General features: G+C 32.9%; 4 protein-coding genes and 1 long non-coding RNA gene across 9 annotated transcripts; 4 read left to right on the top strand and 1 right to left on the bottom strand.

The window, feature by feature from the left end:
- The first annotated feature begins 636 nt into the window (after nucleotides 1–636).
- LOC149909783 (U7 snRNA-associated Sm-like protein LSm10) lies at nucleotides 637–2,168 on the top strand. 3 transcript variants are annotated; one of them, XM_090119890.1, is made up of 4 exons: nucleotides 637–855; nucleotides 1,367–1,547; nucleotides 1,699–1,816; nucleotides 1,973–2,168. In XM_090119890.1, exons 2-4 carry the CDS (start codon nucleotides 1,408–1,410, stop codon nucleotides 2,129–2,131), a joined length of 417 nt encoding a protein of 138 aa, XP_089976016.1. In that variant the 5' UTR covers nucleotides 637–855; nucleotides 1,367–1,407; the 3' UTR covers nucleotides 2,132–2,168. The 3 variants fall into 3 exon arrangements, with proteins under 3 accessions (XP_089976016.1, XP_089976017.1, XP_089976018.1); XM_090119891.1 differs by having other exon boundaries at nucleotides 637–969; XM_090119892.1 differs by having other exon boundaries at nucleotides 653–687.
- On the bottom strand, nucleotides 2,158–9,752 carry LOC149909782 (cryptochrome-1-like). 2 transcript variants are annotated; one of them, XM_090119880.1, is made up of 10 exons: nucleotides 9,336–9,752; nucleotides 6,318–6,588; nucleotides 5,998–6,249; nucleotides 5,710–5,894; nucleotides 4,931–5,102; nucleotides 4,438–4,663; nucleotides 3,920–4,060; nucleotides 3,366–3,517; nucleotides 3,030–3,232; nucleotides 2,158–2,987 (listed from the first exon to the last, which is right to left on the bottom strand). In XM_090119880.1, exons 2-10 carry the CDS (start codon nucleotides 6,563–6,565, stop codon nucleotides 2,272–2,274), a joined length of 2,295 nt encoding a protein of 764 aa, XP_089976006.1. In that variant the 5' UTR covers nucleotides 6,566–6,588; nucleotides 9,336–9,752; the 3' UTR covers nucleotides 2,158–2,271. The 2 variants fall into 2 exon arrangements, with proteins under 2 accessions (XP_089976006.1, XP_089976007.1); XM_090119881.1 differs by having other exon boundaries at nucleotides 2,158–2,963; nucleotides 9,336–9,750.
- A 137-nt stretch (nucleotides 9,753–9,889) lies between these two features.
- LOC149909781 (uncharacterized) lies at nucleotides 9,890–10,712 on the top strand. Its single transcript, XR_016458605.1, has 3 exons — nucleotides 9,890–9,992; nucleotides 10,329–10,502; nucleotides 10,698–10,712. It is a non-coding gene; the product is annotated as an uncharacterized LOC149909781 (long non-coding RNA).
- Nucleotides 10,713–10,778: 66 nt separating this feature from the next.
- RpL8 (ribosomal protein L8) lies at nucleotides 10,779–13,101 on the top strand. The gene is made up of 6 exons (XM_090119885.1): nucleotides 10,779–10,862; nucleotides 11,015–11,171; nucleotides 11,250–11,406; nucleotides 11,615–11,818; nucleotides 12,043–12,201; nucleotides 12,951–13,101. Exons 2-6 carry the CDS (start codon nucleotides 11,034–11,036, stop codon nucleotides 13,064–13,066), a joined length of 774 nt encoding a protein of 257 aa, XP_089976011.1. The 5' UTR covers nucleotides 10,779–10,862; nucleotides 11,015–11,033; the 3' UTR covers nucleotides 13,067–13,101.
- A 3,817-nt stretch (nucleotides 13,102–16,918) lies between these two features.
- LOC149909779 (opsin-1-like) lies at nucleotides 16,919–19,431 on the top strand. Of its 2 annotated transcripts, none has more exons than XM_090119883.1 (8): nucleotides 16,919–17,003; nucleotides 17,227–17,397; nucleotides 17,480–17,600; nucleotides 17,687–17,804; nucleotides 17,890–18,103; nucleotides 18,206–18,464; nucleotides 18,575–18,741; nucleotides 18,834–19,431. In XM_090119883.1, exons 2-8 carry the CDS (start codon nucleotides 17,258–17,260, stop codon nucleotides 18,961–18,963), a joined length of 1,149 nt encoding a protein of 382 aa, XP_089976009.1. In that variant the 5' UTR covers nucleotides 16,919–17,003; nucleotides 17,227–17,257; the 3' UTR covers nucleotides 18,964–19,431. The 2 variants fall into 2 exon arrangements, with proteins under 2 accessions (XP_089976009.1, XP_089976008.1); XM_090119882.1 differs by having other exon boundaries at nucleotides 16,925–17,058.
- Nucleotides 19,432–20,081: the final 650 nt, after the last annotated feature.

The following is a 20,081-nucleotide window of genomic DNA, read 5'->3' as shown; positions in this document are numbered from 1 at the left end:
ACATAACTTATCGATAGCTCGGCACGCAATTGATACCTACCCATCCCTATTTGTCACACACACATCTATATATTATCTATAGCTCATCTGCCTACGATGCGCACTGAGGAATTTGTACAATACACTCGCTCTATACTACTGTAATATATACTCTAAGGCGGATATCTTATATTGAAGAAAAAATGCGTCTAAAATCCTATAACTATATTTATATATTATCTTAGTACTATAATATATTCGCTTCTGGCAGGCGCCGGTCGCTGCCGCGGCCGCGGCACTAACTTGAATGACAATAAACAAATTCTTTAAATTGTTTCTTTTTTAATATTTTATCGACTCCTTATACTTTATACGATCTGGCTAAATGTGGATGACAAAATCGTAAAACATTGACGATTTAACGATCTAGTCAAACTATGTGGGCCACATCATGAAATGCGACTATTTTACGAAATGATCAATCATTTCATGATATGCGCAAATCTACGATATGGCCACGACTTATTATATTATACTACCGCCTCATTAATTAGTTATCTGTGGCGTTTACGAGACTTCTTTCGTAGCACATTAACCACCAAAATAGAGAAAAAAAAGTTTGACTTTGACATAGTAGGAGTTCTGTTATCTGTGTTAGTAAATTCAAAAATCAAATTTGTCATTTGGTACAAATTACCTACAAACAAGGTGAATAATTATTTGGTTTTATGTTCTTTCATTTCAAACATTAATATTTAACCATTCAAATTTTGGTGGAAATCTAGTGATACCTTTTATATTAAATCATCTATGGGCTATGAGAAAAATAATGTATGTGCATAACCTCGTGTCACAAGTTTAAACGAAACTTTATTCGTAAGTACCTACAAAATGAATGTTTCCAATTCAAAACTTCTACAAATCGCCGCAATAGGTGGATTGGTAGTCACTAGTACTGGATTATACCTGCAAAGAAAATTAGTCGACAAAGTAAGGGACTTAGATTATTATAAACTTGCTCTCAAAAAGTTAAGATCACATCCAGGCGCTGTTTATCATTTAGGAGAACCAATTAAAGATAAGAGATTTAAACTAAGTGACAATGAAAAAAATTATTGTGACCAAAAAACGGCCAGATTTCAAATACCTGTAGCAGGACCTAAAGATCGAGGGAGTTACTTCATTTGGGCTGAAAATCAAGAAGAAAAATGGTTGTTAACAAAGGCTGAGTTAGAGTTAAAATCAAAACCAGATGAAAGATTAGTCATAATTAAAACCTAATTTTATCATAGAGATTTTATGAAATAGAAAGTAGCAAAATGTAGTACATAATATAAATAAATAAAATATTGATTTAAAAAGTTACTCATTTTTTTTTCTTTTTCAGTATTTTTTTATATAAAATAAGTCATTTATACTGTTGCCAAAATGTTTGTTGGTTACTCTATAGAAAGATTTATGTACCACAACACATTACTATGTTTAGTGAGATCATTGGAAGATAAAAAAATAACAATAGATCTAAGAAATGACACATACGTTTGTGGAGAATTAGTATCTGTTGATGGGTAAGTTTAAATCTTCATATTTAAACAACATTCAAAATAAAATTAATGGCTCATCATTGACATAATATTTTGTTAAGTGGACTGTGAAATGTTCCTTTTTTTTTAAATAGGACACTCAGATTAAAAGCTATGCTCAAATTTATTTTTTTAGATATATGAATATTTCACTAAACAAAGCTGTGTATTGTGACCCACAAGGAAATGAATACTTTTTTGAAAATCTATTTGTTCAAGCTCGAAATATTAGATATATTCATATCCCAGAATCAGTAAGTAAATGTTTTGATAACAATATATTATCTAAGCAAAATATCATTTAATATTCACATTATTTAAATTATAATATGATATTATTATGACTGCGATAGATTTACCAACATTTTGGATTGTATTTTATTTTCTTTATTTTATTATTGTAATTGTAGGTCTCCATAATTTCATCTATAAAACAAGAGCTGCGTTGTAATAAACAAACTCCAAAAGAGAATCCTACAGCAAAATCAAGGAAAGTTCAAAAGGCGCAGAAGCAGCATATGGAAATTGTAGCATCATTAAATATTGAAAACAATGTTAAACCATCATAGTAACATGCAATAAATAAAACAAGGCATTTTACAAAAATTTACTTAGTTTTATTAAAGGAATATTTATAAAAATCGTGTTTTCCACAATTAAATTACAACTTAAATACAGTTCAGAATCACAACATAAAAATACTCTAAACCTAGTTTTCATGTTGCTCAGTATTTTTATCTGGCACTCCAAGAAATTGTCTATCATTATTTATTACAATTTGGTGAATTTTACCACCTTTGTTTATAGATTTTTTGTTGCCTGCGTCATATTCTTTAATTAACGAAGAATTAAGGTAATTGTCTTTTAAATTATTGTGGGGCACAATACCATTTGACATCATGAACAGTTTAGGTTTTTCATCTTCATATTCAACAATTTTAATGTTTTGTGCATAAGTTCCACTTGTATCTGAATTCTTTTCAAACTGGTTTTTGTTGAAATTAGCATTACATCTATTCAGTGTGAGATTTTTATGGTTACAATTTTCATTCTTATTGGAATTTTGCAAATCATCAGTGTGATTCATTTTGTAAATATTGAGCTCACCATTCATGAGAAAATGTTCTTTGGGTGGTGGACAGGAACTCGATTGCTGCACTAACTTAGCCTTTTGATGAACAAATAAAACTTGCTTAAACAAAGGTGGTTTTGTATCAACATTATTAGGTCGAATGAATATGTCATCCTCTTTTAATGCTTGAACGGAAGGAGTCGTCGTGTTTTGCACCTCTGTTATTTGACTGCACAAGTAATTAGATTGATTAATACTTGCAATTATTGATGTTGGACTAGGTGACGATTGCATGACATTTGGGCGTTGTATGGCTTGGTTTATCACACCTGCAATCACAAAAAATTTAGCTTCTATGGAAAACAAAAATTAATAAAACAAAACTACTGTAATACCTTGAGGTTTATATTTAGCCAGTTGCGCATAAACTTGTTTTATACGTTCGATATTAATTTGTGACGCCTTCGTGTGGTCCACCATAGGCAGTGGATAATCTCTGCCAATGATACACCGAGCTGCTTGTTGAACAGAGTCTGGCGCCACCCAGGGTTCATGAATATACCTAGTTGGCATATTCTTCAATGCTGGAATATATTTCCTGAAAAAAAGTCGTCATAATGTACGTGTATAGAATTCATTTAATTTATGTCAAAATATCCAATCACAATGTAAACACAAAATGTTTTAAAATAACAGCAATCTTACATTACATTTGATAGATGTCTATTTACCTGATAAAGTCACCATTAGGATCCGTTTTACGTCCAAATCTAACAGGGCAGTAGCAGTGAAAAAATTGTTGAAAAAAGGAAGAACAGGATAACCACATCCACATGCCGGCATTCACAGACCAATCTGCATCTAATAGTAGCTCATCAAATACCTGAAAACAAAATTTTTTTGAGAGACCAGAAAGATCGCAAAAGATGTCCATAAGTGTATCATTATTTGCGTATTTTATTTCTTTTGTTTAGTTATGTATTTTATGTGGGTACTGGGTAGATATTAGATAATTAAAAAAATATTTAATTTTCGGAAAACTCTCCCGGTATAGGTAGTTATTACTTATTATTGTTTATATGTATATGTAGTTTTTTTTTGCAATTTTTGGTTTTCAGGTCTTGTACTTAGTCTTTTCTTCTATTCTTCTATGGTGACCTTTTGTTATGTATGTTATGATATTATTCCTCTTGACACTAGGACTCGCATTTTTCATACAACATACTTCAAAGCTTAAAAATAGCAAAGAAAACTACATATATACAATTTAACCTTTGGAACTTGCCTTCATCCCTTCTTCCCATGAGATCCATAAATCACCCCGAGTTAAAAAACATGCCACTGCATGTCTTGCTAAATGGTGGATCCAGCCTTCTTCTCTAAGCTGAATCATAATAGCATCGATCCATGGAAAACCAGTTTGTCCCTGAAATTATAAAGGATCATTAAAAAAATTTAAGCTTCAAGGTTGTGCAAATATGAGATTTAAAAAATAAACACTACTAATTAGCATAATATGTATTTTATTCAAAATTTATTAAAATAAATTTTGAATAAAATACATATTATTAATATTTAATACTATTATTAATACATATAATTCCGAAGCAAAAAATAAATTTTTTGCTTCGGAATTGAAAACGAATGATTATAGCAATGTGTGGACTGTGGACAGTACAAATTTTAATAGTGTTTGAAATCTTAAAAAAATATAATGTGTCTCTACTGACTACAGACTTCAAACTGATTTTTTTTTTTCAAGACAAACATTACCATATTAATATTTTGTATAAAAGTACTCACATTCGCCCATTTTGCCAAAGCATCTTGATTTTTCTCCCACGGAATTTGTACGCAAATGGGATTTCCTACCATTCTGTCAAAATTAGGGTTGCGAGTTGCTGCGCAATAAAAAAATTCTCTCCACAATATTTGGCCATGTAAAGACAGTGGTGGGCGAACTCTTTTAATCCTCTTATAGAGTTCTGTTAACTGATAATAAAACAGACGCGTCGACAGACATCCGAACCTAAAATGAAAAATCATTTGTTAAAATATCTACCTATAATCCTTTTTTAATTTTTTTTTGTAATAATTTAAATTTTTAGTGGAAAAAATATATTTTTAATTTCACTCTTATCACATAAAAATTGTTAATCTTAATCTTAACTATAAATAAACATGATTGGAAGTTTGTGTGAAGTATAAAATTAATGAATATATTATGATTAATGAAAAATGTCGCCTTAAATACATACAGTGTTCATGTATACGTGCCGATTTTCATGAAGGATACCTTAAATAGGGCGATAATCCCGTTTGGCTGGCTAACAGCGATTGCGGTGTCATTTTAGGTCGACCAAATGAAGCTACCCATGCTTTCCTCTCTAGGTGTCGCTCTAATCTAGCTAATGCTTCGTTTTCACCACCAATCCACACTGGTGGCTTTAGACCTTCGGTTTCAAATCCTGCAGTAAAAAAAATAAGTAAAAAAATGCTGAAAAAATATAACAATCGTATTGATATATATGTATTGTTTTATGTATGCCGCTCTTTTATTTATAGCTTTAATTGATCATGTATTATGTATTATACAAGCTGTTTAATTGCTTACATAATAAAGAAAATGTATAGTATACTGTTTTTTTTATTATAGACCTATAATAAAAAAAAAACATTATAATATATACTATACCTGTATTAAAATCAATCAGTAATAATGAGATATATTACGTTTATGCTTGTTTGCCAGATTTATTAAAAAATAATCCAACAATTTTTAAACAAAAAGTAATATAAAGGCGAAAAATACTTCTTCGTTTCAACGGAAGCCCTTTCAATTATAATTGGACAATTCTAGCCAATGTTTACGAAAGCCCCTTTTTGCGCAACTCTTTTGAAGTCAGTGTCGTAACTTTGTTCCCGTGTAAATTTCGTATTGCTTTTATTTTGAGATTTGTGGCTTGTGTTTTATTTTTTCTTTTGTGTAGGTACCTACCTACAACTTAGTTTTTACCATAAAATAAAAAATTATGGTGCTATCGACAAGTATTTTAACATAATATGAATACAAACCAAGTTCTTCCAAAGTTGGTACTCCAAAACGATCATCATGGTCCACCGTAAGAGGAGTCGTGGCACCATTTAAACTTTGTAATGAAATTGCGGATTCTGCAGGAGGCGGTGCGGGCATGCTCGCAATCAAAGCTTGGAATTGATGATATGTAAGTGGTGCTTTTCCTCCATTTCTTTCTATTATTCTGAAAACGTTACTCTTTTTGAAAAATTCCTCGTATTCAGATAAAGAAAAAAAATTTTAAAGTAAGATAATTCATCAAATCTAAGCATAAAAATTATATTTACTGGTCAAGTTTGTATAAAGTATGTGAAACGCGCGAAATAACGGTTATACCGACTTCGCGACATTTCGTCATAATATTATGATCCCGGACCCTGCCATAGGGCTCAGGATCCTCTTCGAAAGTGAGCGCCGTTGTGCCCCACTCACGAAATAGTTTAGGTAACGCATCTGCAGGCTGTCCGCGTACCACGAAAAGGCGAGAGTTTAATTTTCTTAAGCTACTATCCAAATCTTCCAGACATTGTAATAGGAATCTGAAATGATGAACGATTAATATTTTCCAAAGAGAAAAAAACATATTATTTGAAAGAAAAATATTTACCTCCATTTATTAATACCGACATTCGAGGAACTTGCGAACCACGGATCAATTATAAACACGCATCGAAAAGTGACTGCATCAACTAATCCCTCTCGTAAAGCGGGATTATCGTGGAGACGTAAACCTTTTCGAAACCAATGCACTGTGTGTTTGAGAGCTGGTTGACGAGTTGGGGGAGTGGAGGAAGTAGGTGCAGGGCCAGGATTACGCGAGCTGGACGCCGGCAGCGTCTCTGCAGCAGCTGACATACCTACGTCACCGACATTACTGTCTGGAAATGTAAGGAAATTAATTATTTTCTATTACAAATAATACTTTATGCCTTACAAAATACTGCTATTAAATTCTTGTGACCTGTACCTACAACAATTCTATTGTTGCCGATGTGTTTACATACAAATTTACAGCTCAATTGTTTGATCTTCATGTTTAAAAGTATTAACCAGTTTAAAAGGAATCGCATCTCTTTAAATGAAATTAAAATTAGCACAGATATAACACGTTAAGAATATTCAACTGGCACTCGAAACAACTTGAACTCACGTTACAGTATCGTCGTTTGATTTCTGTTTGACGATGCTCGATGTGTTTACGACTTTACGCGTATAGCGCGCATGCGCTGCTTATTTGCGACTTCTTTGCGTTAACTTATAACTTCATTCTACCCAGATGTAACGTTTCGGTTGAAAATATTCTTAGTAGCATCCAATAAGTTTGATCTAATACAGGAATTTTGTATCCATAGTTATCGTTACAAGTTCATTAGTTACAAAAATAGGTACCTAGGTACCTACAGCTTCCAGTTTCCAAATATTTTTTTTAGGTAAGTTCAAGTTCCCAAATTGTTTAAAAATCATAAAATATGTGAGTGTGCCAATTTACTCAGTTTTGGAGATAAATTTCATTGTCTTCATCAGTCTCATAGTGAGGTTTTTACAGCATGGATACATTTGTATCATTGCAATTGTACAAAATTAACTGTAAATGCAGTTATAGACTTTGGACATATGCTAATTGCATATTTGAGTAGTGAAAATATAGCATAATTTGATGCCTTAATTATTCTGCTAATACTGATAATGCTAACTGATTGCATAGTCATCAATTATAATATATGTATATGGTATACAGAGTGTCCCACTATTGGTATACTAAGCGCGAAGGGCCTTGTAGTTTTGCATACACTGATCACGAAAAAAATACTTAAAAAACAAAATTACGTCAAAATTTTTTTGCTAAATTTTTCCTGAAAATCCATGTTTTCTTCTCTAGCTTCATGCAGCCGGCACATACCGCTTCTCTAATGTGAGCATTTTGTCTATGAAATCATAATCTTTAACGATAGCTCACGTGCTGGTGGCAAAGTTGGGCGGGTTGCTTGTTATGAGTAACATAGAGTTTTAAGAATTCATCTTTTTGAAAAAAAATGTGTCTGGAATTTTATAAGTATTTTTTACGTACTCAGCGTATGCAAAACTATAACCTCCAAAACATAGAAATGTTCATATACCTAGTACCGTAATAGTACTTATCATAGATCCTAAGCATGTTAATTTGTTGGAACAAAGAATAATAACCAGATCAAAGCACCAAGTTTATAAGCAAAAGAAGAAAGTGATGCAAAGAATAAACAATTGAATTGTTTTCAAGAAAATATAATTTTTAAGAAACTATTGGTGGGAGGTATGTTCAGTGGGTATTTAACCATTTTCACAAAATGCAATACATTGGATTGTATACAATTTTTTTTTTTGTTTGATAAGTATAATTTTAATATCTGTGTTTTATAAATAGCATGTATACGATCAATTTGCAGTGAGGGTATTTGTATGAGTAACTGGCTTATTCATAATTCATTATTGACGTAATGTAGAACAGAAAGGATATAAGTGCCTAAAAAGTAAGAAGTCATAAAATAATGTCATATTTTCCAACAATTTATTTTTCCAGAAGTTGTCAAAGGTATTTCATTTCAATGTTTTATGCATAAAGACTATTCACTTAATAAAAGAAAAAATCTTCAAACAAGTACTAGTGTTTTAAGGGTAAGACAATTCAAATAGTAAATTTAGGGAGCTTTTGAGCAAAATTTAATTGAAATTATGTATTAATTAAATTTTTCTGCCTAGGAATACTTGATGCATACATATAAAGCTATAACTTTAAACTTTCAAGAAAAATGAAAATGTGATAAAAGCCCTGTTTTGCAATAAATATAACCATTTGGTCAGTGCATTCTATTATTTATTACAATTTATAAATAATGGAAGAAATGATAGTCAATACAGGGGGAGAATAGAAGCCAGCCCCCCTAGTCAAGTGGCTTTCTGTTAGCGTAGCGTTGAATAGAATAGACTACGAATGTATGAGATTGACGTAGGCTGTAGATAAACGTATCTACAGGTTACGTCAATCTCATACATTCGTAGTCTATTCTATTGAACGCTACGCTAACAGAAAGCCACTTGACTAGGGGGGCTGGGATAGAGGAGTCTCTTCAAATTGAGAAAATAACACAAGGCTTAAGGTGTTGTTTACAATAAGGCCACCAATTTGTACGGTGAAGATTCCTTTTTTGTTAATTTTTTTTTATATCTATGCATTGTGCAATAAAGTGTTTTATTATTATTAATGCTTGCTATTATAGTAGCATGCGCTTGATTTAAGTTCCACTATTTATTAAAAAAAAGTCTTAATTAAATTTTTACATACATGTAGGTATCCTATTTACTCAAGATCTTTGCGGAATGAATAAAAAAAATAAGCTTATAAGAAATAACATACCTACATAAAAAAAACTAGTTCAAACTCATAGGAACACTTCATTGTGGAGTGGAGTGTTTCTATTGTTTTATGTTGCAATGCATTTACATGCATAATAAATATCTATACTATATGTATCTTTTGCTGTATTATGTAAGAATTATGAGTAATTTATGTTGTTTACAATTAAAATAATTTATCAGAAAAAAAAACATAATTTTAAAAGAATATATTATATGTAACATGAGTACTCACCTCTGTAATTTTAATGGGTACACTACTAAATTGCCTTCAATTAGGCAATTATTTTAATAAACAAATTCAAAAGCCTCAATCGAAAGGGACACTTTCTTCAATATTTTTAATATATTATGTTTTCATCACTTCATAAAAAACTTCACAAGTCGCAATTATTAAGATAGAATTTATAAACAATACTGTTTTGTAGTCATATAAATGACAGACACCATTATTTTTATGATCACTTCGAGGTCCAACTTCTGGTACGTATATCAACGCAAACAGACCATAATCCAAACTAATTTCACAGGTCACTTATTAATTATGTAGCACTTATGCTGTTTCTAGAACTTATGTAAATTGAAAACTAAAGTTGATACAATAAATGGAAGAAAGACAAACCCTAGCGTGGCATACAGATAACAGATATGCTGTCAGTCAGAAACTCGGAATTCGTCCACGCCGCTTGCAACGTGACTTCATGATCTACACATACCTATAATATTCTAGATGTACTAAAACGTGAATCGTTCTATATTATGTACTGCGTAGTGCGTAGTGTTATATTTTGTTAAGTAGGTGGGTGATCATGATTTAAATGTATTTCACTGGACAAGTATTTTGCATTATTTTTTTATCAAACGGTAATCATTACAAGTGGTATTCATTATCGTGAGTACTTAGTGCATTTTTGAAAACATGTTGAATTTTTAGGTAGTTTAGTAAGACTAAAATTATTTGAAAAATATATTTATGATTAGTTAAACCATAACGTTGTTTTAAATAGGTAATAAATAATAATTATTGGCATTAAAAGATGAATCATGAAATAGGTACCTAGTGGGTACCTGTGTCCTGTACCTACCTGTCTAAAATATATTAATAAAAATATGAATAGGTACTATTTATGATTCATTACTAACTAAATATTTAATCGGATGACCGGTTGAAATTTGGGATCAGATTTCAGAATATGGATAGTGAATTGCTTAAATTGTAAATTTACAGGGTTACGAATCAGTCATGAAGTACCTAGCTCAGTTGATTTTTTTTATAATATCTTATTTCTTAACTGGCCGTTTGGTAATGACGCTGCCTTCCAAGCCAGAGGTCGTGAATTCGATTCCCAACCAGGGTAAATATTGGTGTGATGAACCTCTGATGGGTGTTAATTATCTTTATGTAAGCATTTATTTTAAATTATATACCTATTATGTATGTTTGTCAGCCATATGGTTTCCAAAACACAAGCTAAAGCTTAGTATGGGATCCAGATCGAGCCGTGTGTGAAAAAAGGTCGTGAAATATTTATTTATTTAAGTAAATTAATGACTGTTATAATATATAAAATAAAAAAAATATGTAAAACTGTTTTAGATTATTCCATTGCGGTTACAACTAAAACAAAAATTATATTTTATAGAACATCTATATCCAGTTTTTGGCGAACCTTTGTATGTTTAGTCTGTGGTTGGTGTATATCTGTCAACCTGTCAGTGTCATTTTCATATTGTTCTTTCAAAAGTTTCCCTCAGCGAGAGTGTACGTAAATTTTTTAAATTCTGTTTTGCATCTATTGAAATCACAATGTATTTGTTTAATTTTTACTTTTTGAATTTAAAATATGCATTGCTTACCAGTTTACAAATTAACTGTGTTTATATTATTCCTTCAATGGCGCTAAATATTTACAGTGAGGGCTGAAACGTTACAATGGGTCGTGTGATTCGTGCGCAGCGTAAAGGTGCCGGTTCAGTTTTCGTATCGCACACCAAGAAGCGAAAAGGTGCCCCTAAACTCCGTTCGTTGGATTATGCTGAACGCCATGGTTATATCAAGGGAGTCGTAAAGGTATATTTCTTAACCGTATTTACTTTATTGTACATATTATGCATGATTTGATTAATTATTTGGTATCAATAATTTTAGGACATCATTCACGATCCTGGTCGTGGTGCACCTTTAGCGGTTGTTCACTTCCGTGACCCGTACAAGTTCAAGACCCGTAAAGAACTTTTCATTGCACCTGAAGGTCTGTACACTGGTCAATTTGTGTACTGCGGAAAGAAGGCTACACTTGAAGTTGGTAAGTCGAACTATAATGTGTTTCCCAATTATCTTTTTGCCTTGAAATGTAAAGTAAAAATGAAAAAACTATGAGATTGTTTGTTGTGATGACTTCCTTACCTACCCTGATTGTGAATGATTACAAAGAGGCTCTTTCTGATGTTCAATTAATTTCTTTATATTAAACGCATTTTATTATTTACATTAAAACAAAATATACCTCACAGGAAATGTTATGCCCGTTGGAGCCATGCCTGAGGGTACCATTGTATGTAACCTCGAAGAAAAAATGGGTGACAGGGGCCGGCTAGCCCGAGCATCTGGTAACTTTGCCACAGTTATCGGCCACAACCCTGACGCCAAACGCACCAGAGTTAAGCTGCCCTCTGGGGCCAAAAAAGTGTTGCCTTCAAGCAACAGAGGAATGGTTGGTGAGTAACATTTAAAATTGTGTGTAACATTCAGTTTATCTCACAGGATTACAGATGAATAAGTTCACATATAATCCCATCAATGTAAAATAAGAACATGATGACTTTCACTTACCTACTCTGAAATGTTTAATGATTACACAGAGGCTCTTTCTGAGGTATTATTACAAATGTTCTACAAAGGAAAGCAAAGGAGCTGGATGGTAAAGTGTTCAAATTTGCAGGCATTGTTGCTGGCGGTGGTCGTATTGACAAGCCGATCTTGAAGGCTGGTCGTGCGTACCACAAATACAAGGTGAAGCGTAACTGCTGGCCGTATGTGCGGGGTGTTTCCATGAACCCTGTAGAGCATCCCCATGGTGGTGGTAACCATCAACATATTGGTAAGTTTGTTATTTTATGATAGCTGATAAAATCTTAAATTGACTGTTAATGATTTGGTTAATAATTTATAATTTATACTAGCGGTCTGCCCCGGCTTCGCCCGTGGTACCTACATGTTTAAACTATCCTATCTCTCAAGTTGGATCGAACTGCACATGGTGTGCCAATTTTATTATAATCGGTTAAGTGGTTTAGGAGTCCATTGAGGACAAACATTGTGAAAACATCAAGTGTTGGAAAGATTTAAAATAATTGATTGTTTGATATTTTCTTCAAGTAATATGTCAAGTAAATTATGGGTAGTATATTAAACTTAGGACTGACAGTAATAAAATATCCCTAAAAATATCTTTAGTATATATTCCACTGCTATTGCTCATATTTATGCATCTCTTGATTTTCTATAAAATGTAATGTTTAAGAATAACAGCCATGCTATGAGTATTGTGATTTTATTTGATAAAATTAAAAGTGTAGGGTGATAAAATAAAACAATAAATAATATTTGTATAAATGTACGTAACATTGTGTATGAACATCATTATGCTTTTGTTGATGGATGATAGATTCATCAATGAAACATTTAATAAGAGAGTAAATAGTAGTACTTAGAAAAAACATAACCACCTTGAGAACACATCAAATGAGGTAGTGGTTGGATTACCTACCACAATTGACTCTATCTGAACAAGGCTATAAATGCCAATTGAAGTCATTTGGACTAAATATTTGTTATTCCTAATTACAGGTAAGGCTTCGACTGTCAAGAGAGGAACATCGGCTGGTCGCAAGGTTGGTCTCATCGCCGCCCGCAGGACCGGAAGAATTCGTGGTGGCAAGACAGAAACCAAGAAGGAGACGTAAATGTAACTTTATACAAATAAAAAAAAAGAATCAAATTTTTGCCTTTTTATTTCACAACCAAATTCTTAAAATGTGTAAGTTATAGAATACTGTTAAACAGTGTTACCTGTGTATACAGTTAAATTATTAAATACTAGCGGTCCGCCCCGGCTTCGCCCGTGGTACATATTTACCAATAAAAAGTAGCCTATGTCCTTTCTCGGTTATCCAATTATCTCCATAAAAAAATTTCATGCAAATTGGTTCAGTAGTTTAGGCGTGATTGAGTAACAGACAGACAGAGTTACTTTCGCATTTATAATTGTATTAGTAATGGATGTAAGTGCATTGAATTTCAATACATAATAGTAACACAATAAGTGGGTTGAATAAAGTAGCTAGTAGGTAGGAATTCACTGTATTTTAAATATTGCAGTCTAATATTATTTCCATCATTGTATTATAATCGAGATTTGAGTAAACTCAATTCTGAATTACAATGATAAAATCTCAGAATGATGATTCTTGGCAGGGATGTAGCTTAAGAATCAAAATAGCACAGAGTTTAGACTATAAACTCAAACTCATTTATTTGGCACCAAAAACAAAAATAAGTCAAGTAAATAGAAAACAAACAAAAAGAAAAAAAAACAATTACTTGGTTTTCCTACGAGTGCCAACGCGGGTGATACCGCGTGGCACAGATAGTGTTTTTAATTTTACTTGCTTTCCGGGCAGATATGGAACAACTGCAAAAAAAATACTGGTCATCCATCCAATTTTTGTGACTGCCAACCGTTGTTCAAACTTTATTTTTTTTAAGCAGCAACAGAAATACATCTCTGGAAATTTAAAATAATTAACCCACTACCCAGGTTCAATCGCCAGTACAGAACCTGTTTCAAAGAAACAATCCCTATGGGTGAAAGCTATGGAATTAGGTATTAAAACTTTATCACCCTTGATTCGTATCTTATTACTAGCTGTGCTCCGCTCCTGTTGGTCGTAGCGAGATGATATATAGCCTTCCTCGATAAATGGGCTATCTAATACCGAAAGAAATTTTCAAATCCGAACAGTAGTTCCCGTGATTAGCACGAACAAACAAATACTTCAGCTTTATAATATGTATTAGTATAGATTTACTTGAATTTTAATAAAATATAGTATAAGTGCCCACTTACAGCTTACTACTCCTTCAAATGAACTATGCATTTCACAGTAATTGTTTTCAATTTTCTTTGGGGTAATGTGGATAAGCTGAAAGCTCTGCCCGGATTAGCCAAGACTTGTAAATATTTGTATCCATATTAAATGACTTCGCTCACGTTAAAATTAATATAAGCACAGATAATAATATAATACTATACCTACAAGATACAAGTAGGAATTACAATTACTTACCGAAAACAAGAGATTTAACAAATATTATGACTTGACATTGTAATGAGGTTTCAATAGTCCTAGTTACTAATAACGCTAAATAAGTTTGTAAGAATATGTTTGTATTTAGGCATACAAGCTAAGTAGGTACTTATGTGACTGCTATGTGGATTTTTGGGTCGGGTACTACGCCAATGAAGAAGGTATAAAAAAGGAATTTGTAATTTATATATAGATATTGTTCGCTTGTCCCAGTCCCCAGATTGACTTACGATGACGATGAAGAAAAACCCTTTAATGCTTAAAATATATACTTATGTATGGTAAAAACCGGAAACTCAAATCATTGAATGACTACAGTTGAATAAGAATTGACGGTTGCGAGTACTAATTTTATTTAATTAGTTAAAAAAACACCGAATCACCATCAATCACTCACCCCCTTATCCAAACTACTACCTACTAGATTATGCAAATGCAAAATGACGTTCAGTCAAGACGTTAAACTTTACAACTTGACATCTTTTAGTCATTCAATTAAATTATATTCTAATTCAAATTTCATAAAAATCGGTTCAGCAGTTGGCCATGATATAACCGACAAACTGATAGACAGACTTTTGCATGTGCATATTTGATACTAGAGGTCCACCCCGGCTTCGCCCGTGGTACATATTTCGCAATAAAAGGTAGCCTATGTCCTTTCTCGGGTATCAAAATATCTCCACACCAAATTTCATGCAAATTGGTTCAGTAGTTTAGGCGTGATTGAGTAACAGACAGACAGACAGAGTTACTTTCGCATTTATAATATTAGTATGGATTACAAGCGTATTTAGGATTTGTTAGTTAGGATAAAATTTATAAAAAATTATAACGTAAGTATATGTATGTAAATAAAATGCCTATGCCTTCTATCTTTTGATCCCAAAATTCCCAAGGAGCTGGATTTACAAAAGAAAAAGCAAAATGCTTTGCTGCTATTTCATTTATATAAAGTAGACAATAAAAGTCGATTAATTTAGTGTAGTCTTCCTTGTAAAAAGAATAATAGATGAAAACGATGATGAATAATCAGTAAAAATATATCAAGCTATATTATATTTTTTCCATATTAAATGTAACAAATAATAGTAACGTTTAAATTATTATTTCCAATTATTTTTATAATTATGAAGTAAAAATTACGACATTATTTTTATATTACTTTAGGAACGACCCCTCTTCTACGGCGTGCTAGTGTCAACTAACTATGAAAGAAAATATAATTTCTCTTGTTACCATAATCCAGTTAACAAGAATACCTTTTTTACCTACATAACCATAACGTCCGATACATAAGTAGGGTAGGGTACTTGAAGAAATGCAGGGCTGTACTTGCTAACTGCATTCTATGAAAACGTCTTATTATTAGTTATTATATATATTATATCTTACTAGTGGTCCGCCCCGGCTTCGCCCGTGGTACATATTTCGCAATAAAAGGTAGCCTATGTCCTTTCTCGGGTATCAAAATATCTCCATACCAAATTTCATGCAAATTGGTTCAGTAGTTTAGGCGTGATTGAGTAACAGACAGACAGACAGACAGAGTTACTTTCGCATTTATAATATTAGTATGGATTAGTTATAGCAATTACATATTATGATTGAAATAATGAATGAACTGCTTATTCTAGTGAAACAATAACCTAAGGAATGTATTTTTAAAAATTTCACCAGCTTTCGCTAGTCGTTTTATAGTTTTTTTCTTTATTATGTAGATATAGTACTTACAATTTTATTATATTACTAGCTGTCCCGGGAAACGTTATTCTGCCTAATACTCTAATCACGTAGGGGTATGAATTAAAATAGATGTTGGCCGATTCTCAGACTTACCCGATATGCACAGAAAATTTCATGAGACTCGGTCCAGCCTTTTTGGAGGAGTATATGGTAACTAACATTGTGACACGGAAATTTTATATATAGTAAGATGTATTGATAACATTGATAGGTATGTTATACATATACATATCGATGATTTATGATTACATTGGCGATAAATAGATTTGTTAACCATAAAACTTTAATCTAAACTTTAAAAAAAATAATAAAAAAAAGCTTACCTAAGTACCTATACAAGATTTGGTAAATGGTAACTAGGTATAAGTAACGTTTCAAGATAATATGGTGTTAAAAGAAAGAAATTGATATTGGAATAATCTACCAACTATGAGTTTCTTATTATCTTTGAACATAAATATATGTATTTATAACAAATATAGATTCAGACAAATATTTATTTAGTTATCTATTCATGAAATAATGTTTTCTTATAAATGAGTCCCTGTCGAAACGTTGTAAGAATAAGTAGATAATGTATTCACCGTCTTAGACTTAACTTATATCTAATTATGAATATTGATTTTCTTCGTGACGTCGTGGGGTTAATCCTCCTTGTTTTCTTATAAAAGCGGTCTGCGGACGGCAAAATATGAGTAGCCTCCGCAACACAACCTCAGCAACCGCCGGAGATTGGTTAAACTAAAGACTGGAGTAGTTCGTGAAGCGATTTTCTTCAGTATTTTTGGTAATAACCATCTCGGGGCGACCCACCTTCCCGCCCTTCCTCGTAGGACATTTTAGTGAGTCAAAAAATACTTGGTGGTAGAATATTATTTTTCAATTTTTTAAAGTTACATCAATAACTCGGGTTCATCGCTAGAAACGTGAAGTCCTTTTTCATCGTATTCCATTTTGTTTCTAATATAACGTGAAAGTAACTATTTTTAATAACAACTTTTTCCTTGCAGTTTTTTAGAATAAGAAATTTAGTTCGTAAAAATGGCAATCACCAGCATGGACCCAGCACCAGGCGTTGCCGCCATGCAAGCATGGGGCGGTCATGCAGAGGCTTACAGCTCAAACCAGACTGTTGTCGACAAAGTCTTGCCCGAAATGCTACACCTGATTGATGCACACTGGTAAGAAAATGCGAACTCTGAATGCAAACATCTTAGCATGCAGTTTTCGAAATTAAAAATCAACTCGAATTGTTATCCTCAGGTATCAGTTCCCACCGATGAACCCACTATGGTATGGTCTACTAGGCTTCACTATTAGCATTTTGGCGTTCATTTCAGTTACGGGCAATGGCATGGTTATTTACATTTTCACCACAACAAAGGTAACCTGAAATACCTATTTAGATATTGGTTGAAATTATATTATCGTGTACTAACTACAATATAATAATTCATTCTCTGATTTTAGTCTCTGAAGACCCCCTCAAACCTGCTTGTTGTAAACTTGGCTTTCTCCGACTTCCTGATGATGGCAATGATGGCTCCGCCTTTGTGTATTAACAGCTACTACCAAACATGGGTCTTCGGTAAGAATTTAGTGATAATACTGTTCATATTTATTAGTTATTAGTTCTGAATATTTATTTCTGAACATTATTTATATACCTACAGGTCCTGTAGCGTGCCAGTTCTATGCCTGCTTTGGTTCATTATTCGGTTGCGTCTCAATTTGGACTATGACAGCAATTGCCTTCGATCGTTACAATGTTATCGTGAAAGGAATTGCTGCCAAACCATTGACCATCAATGGAGCACTTCTGCAAATCTTTGCAGTCTGGGCGTTCTCACTTGCATGGACTCTGGCACCCATTTTCGGCTGGAGCAGGTTATTTCATTTTATACAAAATTATTTCATTCAAGAATCAATTAATAATTTATAACTGTTGCAATTGTTTTTGATTATTATCAAATATTGAACTTTTAACAGATATGTACCTGAGGGAAACATGACCGCATGCGGAACTGACTACCTCAGCAAGGACCTGCTCAGCCAAATCTACATCATTACTTACTCAATCGCCTGCTACTTCTTGCCTCTGGCCCTCATCGTCTACTCTTACTTCTTCATCGTCCAGGCCGTAGCTGCTCACGAGAAGGCTATGAGGGAACAGGCCAAAAAAATGAACGTTGCTTCTCTCAGGTCCTCTGAACAGTCCAACACCAGCGCTGAGTGCAAACTGGCTAAGGTATATATGCTTAAATGCTCTAAAGCAATATTTCAAAATACTTATAAATGTTATTATTAAAATTTTATTGCTTATTTTTAATGACCATTAAATACAAAACTGTTCAATAGGTGGCACTGATGACCATCTCTCTTTGGTTCATGGCATGGACACCCTACCTGGTGATCAACTTCGCTGGTGTATTCGAAACCGCGCCAATCAGCCCCCTCAGCACCATCTGGGGTTCCGTATTTGCCAAAGCTAATGCCGTGTACAATCCTATTGTATATGGCATCAGGTAAATGTTCATATTATTATCTAAGAAATACATAGTAATATAGAAGTATAAGTTATGTCTATGATAAACTAACTATTATGCTATTCCTACAGCCACCCAAAATACCGCGCTGCTCTATACCAGAGGTTCCCAGCACTGGCCTGCCAGCCATCCCCGTCAGAGGAGACTGGCTCAGTGGCATCCGCAGCGACTGCTTGCACCGAAGAAAAACCATCTGCGTAAACAACGACATCGACCGACTGCTTTACCTACCCACGGCTCGGACACGATTCTGCCAAAACGAACTTATTATTATTATTTTTATACAATTGTACAAAGTTGTGAACCTGGACACAGAACATGGGCTGGACAAAATATTCGGGGTTTAATCATATTTATTTTGTTACATCCATAACAGTAGTATTTTTGGTTTCGTCCTTCCTATGCCTGCATATTTTGGGTCCACGTTTTGTGTGACGAGTTAAACGTTGCACACATTTCTTTTTACCTTGCTTTAAATCATCGGTTGGCGACATTGTAAAAAATACAAAAAAATGTCAAATGAAATGTATGTCGCTAGACCACCCTTAAACCGCGAGACTGCTCCTATTAGATTAAAACTTAGAAAAATGTGAGATCTTTCGATGAAAAACGCTTTGTAACTTGGACCAATAAATTATTTACATGCAAAGTGGTGCATGGCCACATTAATGTTTTGTTTTCTTTTTATATTCCGCAATCCTTTACCAGACTGAAGGTTACGTACCTACATTTATTATTTAATAAAATACTAATACATATTTTTTATTTCAAAAGAATGTTACAATCTAATTTAAAGTTCCATTTAATTATTAACACACAATAACTACTCTAATATAAAACTCACTAACTAAGTACTTATAACTTAATTGAAAACAAAAAACAACATTCAAATTAAAAAAAATATGAAATAAATTATATGAAGCATTTAAAAACGACATTCAAAGGAAACAATACAGAACACACGCCTAAATCATACCTTAGGGATCAGATAAACGAAAAACAAAATTACATAATAGTGAACTCACATTATTCTAAATCACACAGCATCATTCAATCATCATATTCATCCATCACCACCATTCAACACGAACACATCATCAGTCATTCAATGCCTATATCTACTTATAGAAATTAAAGATTTTTAACGGATTTTAAACGCGATTTATTCAACCGGAAGGAAGTTAACGCGGAAAGTTTTTGAAGTGAAAACTTCTTTAGCGGCGTTGGGTACTTATAAAATCTTATACTCGCGTCAGGACACGTGACCTGATCGAAAAAGCGTAAGACGGATGGATATCAAACATGCTCAACGTTAATAA

The sequence above is a fragment of the Colias eurytheme genome, chromosome 3 (assembly GCF_061535395.1).
Source record: "Colias eurytheme isolate Ceu_HAF_F1 chromosome 3, ilColEury1 Martin Lab GWU primary, whole genome shotgun sequence".
Taxonomy (NCBI): domain Eukaryota; kingdom Metazoa; phylum Arthropoda; class Insecta; order Lepidoptera; family Pieridae; genus Colias; species Colias eurytheme.
This window is presented reverse-complemented; position numbering and strand designations above follow the sequence as displayed.

What these genes read in the sequence shown, in the direction of transcription:
- RpL8 (XM_090119885.1), top strand. Translation starts at nt 11,034, where the DNA reads ATGGGTCGTGTGATTCGTGCGCAGCGTAAAGGTGCCGGTTCAGTTTTC. An exon ending in GAAGGCTACACTTGAAGTTG is followed by an intron (nt 11,407 to 11,614) that starts GTAAGTCGAACT and finishes TATACCTCACAG; the next exon opens with GAAATGTTATGCCCGTTGGA. An exon ending in AAGCAACAGAGGAATGGTTG is followed by an intron (nt 11,819 to 12,042) that starts GTGAGTAACATT and finishes TCAAATTTGCAG; the next exon opens with GCATTGTTGCTGGCGGTGGT.
- LOC149909783 (XM_090119890.1), top strand. Translation starts at nt 1,408, where the DNA reads ATGTTTGTTGGTTACTCTATAGAAAGATTTATGTACCACAACACATTA. An exon ending in GAATTAGTATCTGTTGATGG is followed by an intron (nt 1,548 to 1,698) that starts GTAAGTTTAAAT and finishes TTATTTTTTTAG; the next exon opens with ATATATGAATATTTCACTAA. An exon ending in ATATTCATATCCCAGAATCA is followed by an intron (nt 1,817 to 1,972) that starts GTAAGTAAATGT and finishes TTGTAATTGTAG; the next exon opens with GTCTCCATAATTTCATCTAT.
- LOC149909779 (XM_090119883.1), top strand. Translation starts at nt 17,258, where the DNA reads ATGGCAATCACCAGCATGGACCCAGCACCAGGCGTTGCCGCCATGCAA. An exon ending in CACCTGATTGATGCACACTG is followed by an intron (nt 17,398 to 17,479) that starts GTAAGAAAATGC and finishes TGTTATCCTCAG; the next exon opens with GTATCAGTTCCCACCGATGA. An exon ending in CCTATTGTATATGGCATCAG is followed by an intron (nt 18,742 to 18,833) that starts GTAAATGTTCAT and finishes CTATTCCTACAG; the next exon opens with CCACCCAAAATACCGCGCTG.
- LOC149909782 (XM_090119880.1), bottom strand. Translation starts at nt 6,565, where the DNA reads ATGTCAGCTGCTGCAGAGACGCTGCCGGCGTCCAGCTCGCGTAATCCT. An exon ending in ACTTTATACAAACTTGACCA is followed by an intron (nt 5,895 to 5,997) that starts GTAAATATAATT and finishes TAACGTTTTCAG; the next exon opens with AATAATAGAAAGAAATGGAG. An exon ending in CATGGGAAGAAGGGATGAAG is followed by an intron (nt 3,518 to 3,919) that starts GCAAGTTCCAAA and finishes TTTTGTTTTCAG; the next exon opens with GTATTTGATGAGCTACTATT.